The following is a 14,255-nucleotide window of genomic DNA, read 5'->3' as shown; positions in this document are numbered from 1 at the left end:
ACAGATTATACTGAAGAAAGTAAATCACTGGCTTCCTGAGTATGAGGGGGGAGGACTGGGGAGCGGTGAGGCTGAAGGATTATAGAGGGGCACAAGGACACTTGAGGGCGGATGAATATGTTCACTATCTTAGCTGTCACAGTCTCGTGGGTATACACAGGTCAAACTTATGAAAGCGTACACTTACAATGTGTGTCATTTATCCTATGTCAATTATATTTCAATAAAGCTGTTTTAAAAAAACTTACAGACCTTAAGGGATGCATGGGTGGCTCACTCGGTTAAGCATCCAATTCTTGGTTTCGGCTCAGGTCATGATCTCATGGGTCGTGAGATAGAGCCATGTGCCAAGATCCCCACTCAGTGGGGAGTCTGCTTTAGATACTCTCTCCCTGCCTTTCCCCACACACCTGTCCTCTCTCTCTCTAAACAAAATAAATAAATCTTAAAAATAAAACAACCTCATTGAGCTTAAGGACTCAACATATACTTAAGATCTGTGCATTTACTGTATGTAAGTTATACCTTAAGACATTATTTTTTAAAAAGAGGATTCAGAGAAATCTCTTCTGCCTTGACCTGGAGTTGCAGGGGGGCCCTCAGAATCCCGGTGATAGCCACCAGAGCTGATCCCAGTGTCCTCTTGTCAAAAGCCTCTCCAGGCTATGAGTTCCTCCCAGCTTCCAGCATCTGTGGTTTAGTGAGTCTAAGGATGAATGGAGAGTCCTAGGCAAACAGTGACCTCAGAGGGTTAAACCAGGCCAGATTTCTAGTCCAAACCCTGGAGCGAAGGCTGAGCCTCTTTAAATTCCATTCATCTATCCCTTCATGTTTGCACAGCAAAGAACCTGTTGTGCTCCAAGTACTGATCAGGGCTGGAGGTGGGGGGAGGCAGGGAAGCTGGGAGATGGCAAATATTGACACTTGCTTCCTGGATTCTCGATGCATTCAGTCCCCCGCTCTGCTGAGGTGAACCAGGGGAAGGGCCTGGCTGGCTGCCTTGGGCTCTGTGTCTTTCTGGACATGACTGATGGAGTATTGTTCAGGAGGTGGCTGTGGCACCTGCTTCTTTCTGAAAGTAAGAACCAATACACAAGAAAAAAACAAATGCCATCCTGCCAGTGCCAGCCACTTCCTGTTTACGGGCTGCGAGGCCCTGGCCTGGGCTCCAGCTTTCTCTTCCAGGGAATCCTGGCTGAGAAGGAGTGAGACATCAAGGAGGGGATGTGGCAGGCTCTGGATGTGGACCTATCCAGGTTTGGTCCTGGCCATGTGATCTCAGGCAAGCAACTTCATCTCTCTGTGCCTTTGGAAAGTGTGACTAATCAAACCACATTACATGGGGGAGAAATGAGATACAAGAGACAAGGCATATCTGAGTTTGGGGTAGTGTTTGGCATGTACTACATGCTGACTAAATGCTGCCTTTTTAAAAAAAATTTATTTATTTATTCGTGAGAGACACAGAGAGAGGCAGAGACACAGGCAGAGGGAGAAGCAGGCTCCCTGCAGGAACCCTGATGTGGGACTTGATTCTGGGTCTCCAGGATCACGCCCTGGGCTGAAGGCGGTGCCAAACCGCTGAGCCATCCGGACTGCCCTAAATGCTGCCTTTTAATATTCGTTAAAGCCCCTGGCACAGCGCTTGACACTCCCCTTTCTTCTGCTTAAAGCTTTAACATTTCCAAGTAGCGCTCACATCCCGGATCTCACTTCTTCTCAATATGCCTGTGCAGAGGTTTGGTGAGGACATCATTTCTGACGGCAGGGAAGCAAGGCTACGTTGCAGCCCCTCCTCGGAAGGGAAGAATCGACTGTGTTCCTCCTGCCGAAAGCCTCTGGCAGCACCGTGCAGTGGGCAGGGTCAGGTTCACTCCCTGCAGCCCAGGATCAGAGGCTCCCCCGGTCTGCAGTGTGGGGGACTGTTTGACAGCCCCTCAGCCCTCCCACCCTCCCTGCCCTCTTCACCCTGCACTGCCCCCTGCCTGCTTCCCACATGGTGCCCACCTAGCCCTGCTCCAGAGTCACCACCACCAGAAGCTTCACAGACCTCCTGAAACTAAGAGTCCAACAGGGAACCGCCGCAGCTGACTCCCCAGACTCCTGGCTCTGCCCCCCACAACTGGCCACGCACCCTTGGAAGGTCCTGGCTGCTCTGAGCATGTGAAGAAAGAACCTCCCTGGAGCTTTGCCATGACAATGGAATGTAATGCTCCTGGTTTTGTAGTAAACGCTCAGCAGGTGCCAACAGGGTGCACCTGGGAACTTGGCTTCTGGTCTTGCCTTGCTATGACACGCTGAGTGGCTGGGATATATCCGTCCCAGCTTTGACTCTCCATCCTGCAAAATGAAGCATCTTAACCCCCCCGTGGGTGGGTTTGGTTGTGTGGGGAGGGGAGGTGATGTGCAACCAGTGGCACCAGTGCCCCTGGGCACTTTTCTGAAGGGAGCCACAGGCCACTGAAGAAGCCCAGGAAGGGATGACCCTGGGGGGCAGGGACAGGGGCAGGGTGGCACCTGCCTCTCCCCTACAGGGCTCACCCCCGGCACCAGCAGGAAACACTGAGGCTGACCATAAGAGCAGACTGGGGTGCACTCCCATAGCTCCTCCCAGCAACCTTGTTTCTCCAGCCAGTGCTCAGGTCACTGGGGACACGGTCCATCTGAGTGCTGGAACCAGCCTCCAGGCCTTTTCTTGTTCCTCAGGAACCGGCTCGGCCCTCTCTTCCCTGGACACTGGCATCCTGTTAGAGAAGGCACAGGGCAGGAGGACTGCTTCTCCCTCTCAGGTCTGGACTCCTCCACCGTCCCCCTCTCCCCTCCCTTCCCTCCCCCTGCTCCCCGAGGTCCAGGTAATCCAGCAGTACGTAGCCCTTGACCACCCCCCTGCCCAAGGGCTGGCATCTCTTTCTCACACTATTGTGATTAAAGGTCATTGATCGTAGGACCAGAGTGCTTCCTTGGTTGTCGCCCCTGATGACGCCCACTCACCTTAGGAGGAAGTGTGACAGGCTGTGCGCTGCAGGATCACATCCCTGTTCCCTCCTCACCTCATCCCCTACTGTCTTCCTCCCCAGCTTTGGCCACTCTGGCCTGCCGGGCATTCCTGGGCTGAGCTGTACCCTGTCACACCCGCACATCTGCACACACATTGGTCCCACGGTGGGGAATGCCCTCCTCCACCTCTCCCCCTGGAAATTCTCCCACCCTCCAGAGCCAGCCCAAGTGCCCTTGCTCTGGACTGGGCGTCAGAACTGAGGGCACCCCGAGTGAGCCCCAACTGCCTCACTTGGGCTGTAGTTGGAGGGAAGCTCAGGCAAGGGTGCCAGAGCCCGGGGCTGTCTGTCCCTCGGCCAGGATCCCTGAGGTGCCTCGTCCCAGGAGCTGGTCCTCAGGTCATCAGGCTCAGGGACAGGATTGTGCCCTCACTCCCCAAAGGTACGTCCTTGGTGGTGTCAGCCCGGCATTTCCTGCTGCCCTATCCACCCATCCTCTATGTGTGAGGTGCCTCATCCATGGGACCCTGTGCTCATTGTTTGTTGGGACCCAGGTCTCTTCACTCCTGGGTGCCTGGCATTGCCTTGGCCCAGAGCAGGCGTATGGAGGCGGCTCAGTGAGGAAAAGAATGAACTGGAGCTCAATAGTCTCTCAGATGCCCATTTTCAATTAAAAACTCACAGAAGGCTCCTATCTAAAATCAATTTTATTATTTTCCAATGCAGATATATTGGTCTTCCTCAACAGGAACTCTCTTGTCAGCCAGATTCCAAATCTCTCTTTCGGAATAGGGATGGACCACATTCTGACCTTCAAATTACCTTATTTATTTTTTTAAAAAAATTTTGAGTTATTTACTTGAGAGGGGGCAGGGGCAGAGGGAGAGAGAGAATCCTAAGCAGATTCCACGCTCAGGTGCAGAGCCCAACTCGGGGCTGAATCTTACAACCCTGAGATCTGACCTGAGCTGAAACCAAGAATCAGAAGCTCAACCCACCCTGGTACCCTCAAATTGCTTTTTAAAAATACCCCACATTCTGTTCCTGACCAAAGTATAATCCCACTGGGAGCAGAAAAGTGTTAGGCTTTGGAGCTAGGACAACAGAGACATTGCTTGGGTTTCAGTTCTAACATTGACTTTGCTCTATGACCTGGGCAAGTCATTTATTCCTCTGGGCCTCAGTTTTCTCATCTGTTTAACGGGATACCCATCCTTGCCTGTCTGGCTATTGTGAAACTAGAAAGTATCCAGAGAAACAGCTCATTCAGTCAGGCTGGCAGGACCAAAATACAATCCCTCCCTCAGGAAATCTGGGCTGTTTGGCTTGGAAGCTGGTCATGAAGTGGTAGGGAATGGGACAGAGGTGAAGAATGGGAGAGAGGGGCACCTGGGTGGTTCAGTTGGCTAAGCATCTGCCTTCAGCTCAGGTCATGACCCCAGGGTCCCAGGATCAAGCTTCTTGCTCAGCAGGAAGTCTGTTTCTCCCTCTCCCTGCTCATGTTGCTACTCGCTCCCTCTCAAATAAATACAATCTTGAAAGAAAGAAAGAAAGAAACAGAAGGGCAGTGAGGAGCTCCTCAAGCTGCTCTTTCTCCTGATCCTCTATTCTCCAACTCAGAGCCTCCCTGATGGCTTCCCACAGGGAGGATGGCAGGTACGCTGCCTTGTGTGCAATCTCTTGTGATCAATCAGTAGGCCTGCTAGGATCCCTGAGTTGAGAACAATGTCAAGGCTGCCTGGGAGCCCAGCAGTATCTATCTTAGGTACCAAAGGGTCAGAAAGTGGCATCACTTCACAAACACATGCCATCCGTAAGAGCTGAACTCCTTGGCTTGGTTTTACCTTTTTTCTAAGGGGTGACGGGGTCAGGATCTGCAAGCCTGTCTTGGGGCAGAACAATAGCTTTCCTCTGTGCGACCTCAGAGGACATGCCTAAAATCAGAAAGCAGATTCCTTTCATCGCTGTTAGGAGCTGTCTGACATGGTAGCGAGCTCCTGTCACTGGAGACATTCGAGGGGAGGTTGGACACTTGAAAGCAGGGGAGGCGGTTGTTATTGGGAGACAGTGCATGGACCCCACCGGATGATCCAGAAGCCTCCTTCCTGCCCTCGTGTTCTTGGAGTCGAGGTTATCAGCGCCATCCCAACCTGCCGCCCCCCCTGGCCTGGGTGGCCCACTCAGGGGCCAGGACAGGAGTACTCATCAGACCAGTCGGAGCAATGCTGAACGCGGTCACGGCAGAGGATCCTCGGGATGCAGCCGCAGTACGGGAAGACGGTGGAGGGGCAGCGCCACCACCCCGGGCCACAGGCTGGGCACACAGTCACTGTGGGTGCAAGAGGCAGCAGAAGAGCAGCTGCTGTGTCCTGGAGAACCCTGGCTCTGAAGTCTGCCCTAGCTCCCTACCATCCCCACCCCGTCCGACACGGGTTGACTGCATTCCCTATTTCCCTGCGGCAGAGAGCATCTGGACTCCCCAGATCATCGCCCGAGCAAGTCTCCCACTCTGTCTGAGCCTCAGTTTCCTCATCCAATCAAGGTTGTTATTAAGATAAGCAAAGGGGGGCAGCCCCAGTGGCTCAGCGGTTTAGCGCCGCCTTCAGCCCAGGGCTTGATCCTGGGGTTCCAGGATGGAGTCCCACGTCGGGCTCCCTGCATGGAGGCTGCTTCTCCCTCTGCCTGTCTCTTACTCTCTCTCTCTCTCTCTCTCTCTCTCTCTGTCTCTAATAAATAAATAAAATCTAAAAAAATAAATAAGTAAAAATAAAAAAGATAAGCAAAGGGCCAGGCATGTGGTCAGCATTGGGAGGTTAATGGGAGCATATTTTCTCCCCCAGCCTGTCCTCCCTCCCTCACCCTGACTCAGCCACCCTAGCCGACTTGTGACAGACTCCCTGGTACCCTGGGCCTTCGGGGTGCTTCCCTGCAGGCTCAGCTTCTGCCTGTTGAAACCTGTCCACTCTCTAAGGCCTGCTCGAATACTGCCTCTTCTAAGAAGTTCCCCTTGGTTCCTTTTTTTTTTTTTTTTTAGATTGATTGATTGATTGATTTATGACAGACACACACACAGAGAGAGAGAGAGAGAGAGAGAGAGGCAGAGACACAGGCAGAGGGAGAAGCAGGCTCCATGCAGGAAGCCTGATGTGGGACTCGATCCCAGGTTTCCAGGATCACACCCTGGGCCGAAGGCGTTGCTAAATTGCTGAGCCACCCGGGCTGCCCCCCCTTTGATTCTTACTTGCATCTCTCCCCCAAACCGTTTCTAGGTCCCCAGCACTTGCTTTTGGCATCAGCATGATGTTAGTCCCAGGGGTAGGACACATGTGTGACTCCTGACTATCCTCCAGCAGACTCTGGTGCCAGGCACAGCCCCTACCAATACTCGGCACTTGTTTGTTGATTGAACAACAGGGAAGAAATTGAAAGGAAAGTCCAGGGCAGTGAAAGAGTTCCAGACATGGTCAGGAGACCTGGGTTTGCACCCAGGTCACTTCTTCTCTTAAGTCCCTTCTCTGCTCTGGCCTCAGTTTACCTACATCTAAATTTGAGGCCAGTGATTCCCACCCTGCTCTCCTCTCAGGGTGGTTGGGAGGTGCAGAGGAGAGGAGGGAAACTCAGGCCAAAATCCCAGTTAGGCTTCGTATGTACTCTTTGTCTGATCCCCCCGGGGCCTGGTTTCCTCATTTGTCCCCACCACAGAATAACCATCCAAAAGGAGACTTTCGGAGTGGTGGTGAGCACTCCATCCCCGGAGGCATTCAAACAGGGGTGGAAAAGTTCTTCATGGTATACGAGAAGGGGAGGCAGGAGAACCTCTGAGATTCTCCAGTCAGCTTTTGCCCTTTGCCTGGCCTGTGCCCAGACCCCTACCTGGGCTCAGTTCATCCGAGCAGTCCCCACAGTTGTTGGTCCCATCACACTTTTGGTCTGAGTAGATCCAGGAAGACGGGTCTCCACAGCGGGCCACGAGGAAGTGGGGAAGGCTCTGGGGCATGTCCCCTACGGCGGGACAGACGAAGCTGGAGGAAGTCCACACCTGGCCTCCAACGTCTATCTGGAGGAGGAGTGTCCTGGCCACCCTGGCAGTTGCCAAACTCGGGCTCCCAGGGAGAAGGGCACAGGAGACGATTTCCCAGGGAGGAGGTCAAGCCAAGGCAGAGGAGTATTCTTTCCCTGTCTACCCTACAAGACGGCCAGAGAGAGGCATCTTCCCTGTTCACTCCCGGCTCAGCCCTGGTGCATGCCCACCTCCCAGCCTCCAGAAGCCTCCTTTATCACACCTCTCCAGAAGCCTCCACCAAGTCTTGCACTTGGGTGCCAGAACACAGCGGGTGTGGGTTCACATACTTGGTGAGGGGGAGTCGGAGAACCCTTCTTGAAAGTGGGTTCCATGTTAGTGGGCAGTGGTGTGAAGGGGCTACCAAAATTAGTACAAACCCAAGCCACGTCACAAGAGGCCTCTGGCAGGAAACAGTCTTTGTTCCTTGGATGAGCCAGGGCCGGCCAAGAGTGTCATGGATGCTTCTGGAGCCTGACCAAGGAGAGGGACAGAGGAACCTGTATGTGTCCTGGGCTGTGCTGGTGGAGTGGAGAAAACTAGCCATGAGGGCGGGTAGGAGTATGGAGTATGAGGTAGGAGTATGGCATGTGGCCCTGGGAAGAGGATACTCGTGGCGAGCAAGAAAGCCATCTTCAAGTCCTTGCATTGCCACCATCATGGAAGGTAGATTAAAATGGGGTTCAGATGAGAGAAGAGAGTTGGAAGCAATCAAGGATACTACAGGGGGACAGCTCTAAACTCAGCCCAAGGGAGACATTCCTGTGGAAACCATGTGATGAGGGATGGGAGCAGCTGCCTCAGGCTGTAGGGAGCCCCTGTCCCAGGAGTACGCAAGCAGAGGCTAGGTGGCCTGGGTTTGTTAGGAGAGGCTTTGGGCATGAGCTGTGACTTGGACTAAATGACCTCTAACATTTCTTCTAGTCTAGAGGGTCCATGATGCAGTGACGCTTCCCCCATCTGCTCCCTCATCCCACCCGCTCCAACTCAGCAGACTCTCTCCCTCCTACATGGAAAGTGCCAAGTCCATGTGGTCACAGCTCTTCTCTCCTGGGCGCTGTCAGGTCTCTAAGGTCTGGGACCAGGTCTTCCCACTCATTCATTCGTTTGTTCCATCATTCATTCAGGAAATCATCCCAGATACTCCTCTGCTGAGCAGAGGGGCCCCCAATCAACTAGACCGGGCCTGCCCTAGAGGGGTTCACAGTCTGATGGGGGTGGTGAATGTGCCAGTGTGAGTAGGCTTGGGACACAGGGAAGCAGAGGGGCTACGGGAGCCCAGAGGAGGGAACTTCACCTACTTTGGGAGCCAGGGAAGGCTTCCTGGTGGAGGTAACACTTGAGTGGAGATGCACAGAGGGAAGGCATTCCTAGCATGGACACACAGGTGTGCATGTACCTGGGCCGGAGGGAGCACGTGTGGTCCTCCCTGAGGGACCATGTAAGCAAAGACCTGGGGACGTGAAGGTGCCTGGTATGTGCGGGGACCTGAGAGCGTTGTTGTCGCTGGAGGTGGGGCAACCCCAAACCGTGTGGCTGAACGGTGGGGGCCCACGCGGGGCAGGGCAGGACTGAGCGGGCACTCACAGCACATGGCCTCATCCTCATCCTCGCTGTGGGCGCAGCTGCGGACACCATCACAGACCCCGCTGGCTGGGATGCAGCTCCTCTGGTCGTGGCACAGGAAGCCTGTCCTGTTTGTTGGCGTCACACAGGCCTGGGCCCCTGAGTTGGCAGGGAAGACCCCAGAAGGTCAGGGGTGGTGCTCCCAAGCATGTCAGCGCCAGTTCCCACAACAAAGCCCTGCTCTGAGCCGGCGGAGGGGCAGGGGCAGCCAGGAGGGTACTGGGCCAAGTGGGGACAGAGACGAGGTCCAAGCCCCCGATCTACTATTTGCCAGCTGTGTGACCTTGGGCAGATGACTTGACCTCTCTGAGCCTCCGGTTCCTTGTCTGTAAGTGGGGACCGGAGCACACACCCCATAGGACTGCTGGGGAGATGGCATAAAGCTTTTGTGTCAATAACCCTAGAACACAGAACGTGCAGAGTAATGCATGGCTCCCTCCTTGACTGAGAGCTTATTGACTGTCACAGAAGCTCCTGAGGGCAGGGCTCTGGTCACTGAAGCGGGTTTAATGGTGGAGCTCCTGGGGCCAGGCCAGGTGGTCAGAAGCAATCTGTTGAGGCCGGTTGGGAACCATGATGCCACAATCCCTTACCTCTGGGCACAACCTTACAGGCTGCAGAGCATGTTGACATTTGGATTCTGTCCTTTCTCTGAATAGCTCCGTGAGGTGCCATCATTAGCCCCACTTCACAGATGAGAAATCAAGGTTCAGGAAGGTGCAAGGCCCAGTCACACGGCTAACGGCCCGGGCCCGCTGACCCCGCCCTTTCCTGAGGCTGGGGCTGGACCCCCAGTGTCCAGAAATGTGGGTGGCTGAGTCCTCCCTTCCATCCCACTGGGAGGACGCACACCCCGGGGCTGCTCCAAAGACTGAAAGGAGAGAAACTGGCAGACAAGGGGCACAGGTCACCCTGGCCCCACAGGCTGCGCATGTGACTATCCAGGTGCATGCAAGCTGGACAACGGGAGCAGGTCTGTGCTCGTGTGATTGGGCACACACGCACCACGTCTCACCTCCTGGAGCGGTCTTGGCTGGTGCAGGGGCTGAGTCTCAGAGACATTCGTATGTCGCATATGCACACACACGGACACACGCCCCGACACACACATACACAGACACACCCGCGTGTGTACACGTGAGCACATGAGTGAACTCCTCATGTGTCTGCTTCTCCTCAGTCTCATGTTCTTACACAGGGGTGTAGAGTCCTGCGGATTTTAACCCCCACTGCTGCCTTGTTCCCTTATACACCCCTCCCGCCTGGCTACAGAGTCATCGCTCAGAAATGACACCCCACCCCCGGCTTGAGCCCCATCCCGTGGATCTCTGGATGGTGACCCCTCCTCAGGACGGTGACCCCTGCCCCACCCACTGCCCCTGCCTCAGGTGCCCACTGGCCTCCTGCCATCTCTCCTTCTCTTCATGTGTCCTCCCACCCTTGGGACTCTGCACATACTGTTCCCTATGCCCAGGATGCTTTTCCTGCCACGCCCTCCACTAACCAATTCCCACTTGTTCTTCATGGCCCAGCTCCCTTTCATTTCTCCAGGCGCCCACCTGACTCCCAGACTGGGTCAGAGCCTCTCTGTTCCGGACTCGCAGAGCCCCCATGAACCCTGCCTTCATGTCCATTAATCTCCCAACTGCTAGCTCCGTGAGGCAGGGACTGTGTTGAGCTTCACCACGGAAGCCAGGGCTGCAGGAATGTCTCAGACACATCCCTGTCCTCTGAGGTGGAGGCAGACACACAGACAGATGGCACCACCCAGGGGCTTGGGGGCTGTGGGGGCCAAGGCACGTGGCCCAGCCTAGGGCTCAGGGAAGAGTTCTGAGGAAGGTGACGTGAGGAGCCAGGTCCTCTCAGTAACCCTTATTGCAGATGTGCAAATGGCAGCTCAGAGTCCTCTGTGTGTGTGCATGTGTGTGTGTGTGTGTGCACATGCCACGTCTGTGCACACACCCCAGGAACTGTTCCACAGTCTCATCATGGAGAAGCCAGTAACGTTAGGGTTCCTTATCACTCTGTGGCCCCCAGCCCCTCCTGGCAAGTCCAGCCCACCCTCTCTGGACCACGCTGACCTGGTGTGCGTGGTGGGCGTCCAAGGATGGTAACCAGGGCGATCAGGGCTGCGAGAGTCACCAGCAGGAGCAGCAAGAAGGCAGAGAGGCAGGCGCCCCGGCGCGAGCAGCAGAGGGGGCCGTGGCCTAGTGTGGGGTGGGAAACCAGTGGCAGATCCCCCTTGCCTGCCCCTCCAGGGGCGCCTCCCCACCTGTGGGGGTGGGGGAAGGAAGGGCTCCCAGGAGGAGGAGGCTCCTGAGCCTGCCAGTGGACCCACCTCCACCAAGCGCCCATCCCTCACCCGGGCCAGTGCCTGCTAAGCAACAATGGGGCTGGGGGCCCGGGTGTCTGCTCCACGGCCCTTGCCAGGCTGTCCTCCCTCAAGGACTTCTCTGGAGGCCAGGAGAAATGGACACCTGCTTAGTGAGCTGCTGCCTGGAGAAAAACTAAACCAGGCCTTTTGTGGTGATGACTTTTATTTTTCAAAACCAACCTTCATTTTATAGAGGAGAAGAGAAGGTCCAGATCACCTGGTGCGGAGCTGGGACGCGGGCCCATGCCAAAACCTAGACCCTTTGCATGATGCCAACTGACTGTGCATTCTGGAGCCGGCCAGAATGCTGGTTGGATTCCCAGCTGGCTGGGCCACATGGAGAAGTCACCTGACTCCTCTATGCCTCTTTCCTCATGTGGAAAAGGGGGATCATGATACCTACCTTGGGGTTGTTGAGAGAGTTAGGCTAAGCTAGTTGACCGAGGAGAGCAGTGCTTGGCACACTGTCAGGGCGCCAAAGGCTTTAGCTACCATGAGTGCTTACTGAGCACCTGCTCTGTGCCAGGCTGTATCCCAAGCACCCTGGAAATAACAATGAGTGGAGACCTCCTGCTCCTTCAAATTTCCTTGGGCCTTTCATTTTTGCCTGCTTGTGGAAATAATGAAAGGAAGCTTTATTAAGGACCTGCTGTGTAGGGCACAGGACAACAGCCACAGCGCTGGTCCTTACCCCCTGAAAGCTTGCTGTGGCACTTAGAGGACAAGGCGTGGGTGGGGCCAAGGGAGAGGGTGGGCACCACGGCTGCCCTGCCCTGTGGGCCACAGTGTCTCAGAGAAAGGGCAGCACAGGTCTCTGGCGTCTGTGTGTTTCCAGGGTCCCCCCACTGCCGAAGGGGCAGGGCACACTATGGGTGTTTTGTGACTACTCTGCCGCAGAGATCCAGGTGACACTTCCCTCCAATCCGCTCACATCCCAGGGCTGCCTGCTTCGCCTGCCCCCAGACCCGCACCGGCCGGAGCCCTGGGCTCTACCTTCCAAGGCCGGTGCGGGAGGCCGCAGGGGGAGGCCCGCCAGGGGCAGCGTGTAGGGCCGGAGGCCTGGCCGAGGGCCTGGGGGGGCCTGTGAGGGGGCCTGGCCGGAGCCAACGGGGGTGCAGATGGGGCAGGGGCGGGGGCGGCAGGGCCCAAGAGCCCGCAGTGCGCAGTGCTGGCCAGGGCTCCCGGGTTGTGGTCACCCGCAAACACGGGTGACTCCCGTCGCCAGGGAGGCAGGTGGAGTGGGGCAGCCAAGAGCTGCTGCTCAAATATCTGAGCCGCGCGGCTGCGGGCGGGGGTGTCATAGGAGACGCTCAGAGGCCCTGGACACATGGGGGCAGGGCCCTTTGCCCCACACCCAGGCCCCGCAGGAGTCCAACCAGAAGTTAACTAGCACCCGTGGGGAGCAACCAGGGCACCCCAACTTGAATTTGAACCCCATCCCCCAGTCCCACCTCCCTGCAGTGTGGGGTGCCAATTTGGCCAAGCTCCCCAAACACCCTTGGTCTCAGCTGCCTCATCTGTTATCACTCCCAAACAGGACCCCTTCTCGGAGCTGTCCTGGGGATTCAAAGAGGCCGTCCACTGCCAGGCACATCTCAGGGTGGGGGTGGGGGGTGTTGATCCTGTAGAGCTATTATTATTGCTTTCTACTCCTGGTTCTGTTTCCTCATTGACAAAATGTGGCCAAGACCGGGCATGTAGTAGATGCTCAATAAATGTGTGCTCCTTTCTTTAGTGCATAAAGGGGAAGCAATCTGTCCTGGTTGTCACGTCATAGGTGCTAACTGTGTGATCCCGCCCGCCTCGTCCATCAGAGGTACAGCCAATGGCCCAGGCCACCCCCTGAGTCAGGGACTTGGCTCCAGGTCTCTTTACCGTGTGTGGTGCGGGGTAGGTGATGGGCCGTCCAAACAGCGCTCAACAATTGCGTGGAGAGAAAGAATGACCATCTTAAGCAGGTGACTATCAGCATGTCTGCGACAGGAAGCTGGGAATGGATGGCTTCGGGGTGGGGGCAGACATCTGAGGGACATCGGGGGCCCTAGGGAAGCAGCGGCCCAGCCTCCAGGGAGCCCCACCTGGGGGTTTGGTCCTTTACCTTCCCCCCCGGGGAGGACTTCGGTTCCAGCAGCATGGTCACCTCCATCTCCCTGTGCAAGATCACAGAACGAGGGCTTCTGTGGGCTGTGGGCTGGCCTCAGGGAGCCACACGGCAGGGGGTCCGCGGGAGGGTGGAGGAGAGCCTGGTGTGGACCCAAGGACCCCACGCCCGCCAGGGCTGAGTGCCTCAACCCCTCGGCGCCCGCTCTACGACTCCCACCTCTGGCTGGACTGGGCCCTCCGCCTGCAATGCCCTTCTCTCCACTGTGCACTCAGCAAACGTTCATCCTTCACACCTGCTCGGGCTCATCCCTGCAGGGACTTTGCTTGGTGCCCCCTCCCCATAATGCCGACCCTCCCTCCTCGGCCTCCCGTCCACCTGGCTCCCACTGCTCCGTCCCCTCCCGGCACTTGCCACCTGGACAGTGCGCTGGTTCACCTGCTGGGTCTCCCCCTGCGCCTGAGAGACCTGGGCCACCTCAGCGCCTCGTCCCTTTACTGGAGCCCACTCTTGACCCCAGGATTGGCCCCCCAGGTCAGGAGCCGTGTTAGAGCAGCTCTTACCTGGGGGAAGATTTTGTTCATATGTCTGGCCTTCAGCGCCCAGCTCCAGCCTCCTGGCGCCGGGACCTCCTGGGCAGAGAACTGGGTGCAGCTTCCTGCCTGGTCTCCAGGGCACCCTGGCCCGGGCACACCCTCCCTGTGGGCGATCCCTCCCAGGCTTCTGCTCGGCCCTTCTCCACTCTGCCCTCTCATGGAAGGCGCCTGCTCCTCGGTTGGGATCCTCAACAAAGAGCCTGAGGTTCAGAGAGGGAGAAGCTGCCCCTGAGTCACACAGCAGGGGGAGAAGCGGGGTTAGACCTGCTTTCCTCCATATCAAGGATGAGACTGCTGCATGAAGATCCAGGCAGAAATACCCAGAATTAATGTTCTAGTGGCTGAAATACAGGAATCCCTTTCTTTTCGTTCTTCTATTCAATTTAATAGGTAATCCATGTGGAGGGACTATGCATTTTCCACTAAAATTATAAAGCAAAATAATTTTAAATTATTTTCTTTTAAAAAGGGGCCATGTACCTTTTCATCTTTCAGGAGACGG

General features: G+C 56.1%; 1 protein-coding gene across 2 annotated transcripts; it reads right to left on the bottom strand.

Moving 5' to 3' along the window:
• Nucleotides 1-3,685: 3,685 nt before the first annotated feature.
• Nucleotides 3,686-13,810, bottom strand: LDLRAD1 (low density lipoprotein receptor class A domain containing 1). Of its 2 annotated transcripts, none has more exons than XM_072732069.1 (6): nt 13,721-13,795; nt 12,932-13,206; nt 10,764-10,889; nt 8,644-8,781; nt 6,870-6,998; nt 3,686-5,325 (listed from the first exon to the last, which is right to left on the bottom strand). In XM_072732069.1, the coding sequence occupies exons 2-6, from the start codon at nt 13,026-13,028 to the stop codon at nt 5,177-5,179; spliced, it is 639 nt and encodes a 212-aa protein (XP_072588170.1). In that variant the 5' UTR covers nt 13,029-13,206; nt 13,721-13,795; the 3' UTR covers nt 3,686-5,176. The 2 variants fall into 2 exon arrangements, with proteins under 2 accessions (XP_072588170.1, XP_072588171.1); XM_072732070.1 differs by having other exon boundaries at nt 5,052-5,325; nt 13,155-13,206; nt 13,721-13,810.
• Between the last annotated feature and the right edge of the window lie 445 nt (nt 13,811-14,255).

This window comes from Vulpes vulpes, chromosome 12, assembly GCF_048418805.1.
Source record: "Vulpes vulpes isolate BD-2025 chromosome 12, VulVul3, whole genome shotgun sequence".
NCBI classification, from domain to species: domain Eukaryota; kingdom Metazoa; phylum Chordata; class Mammalia; order Carnivora; family Canidae; genus Vulpes; species Vulpes vulpes.
This window is presented reverse-complemented; position numbering and strand designations above follow the sequence as displayed.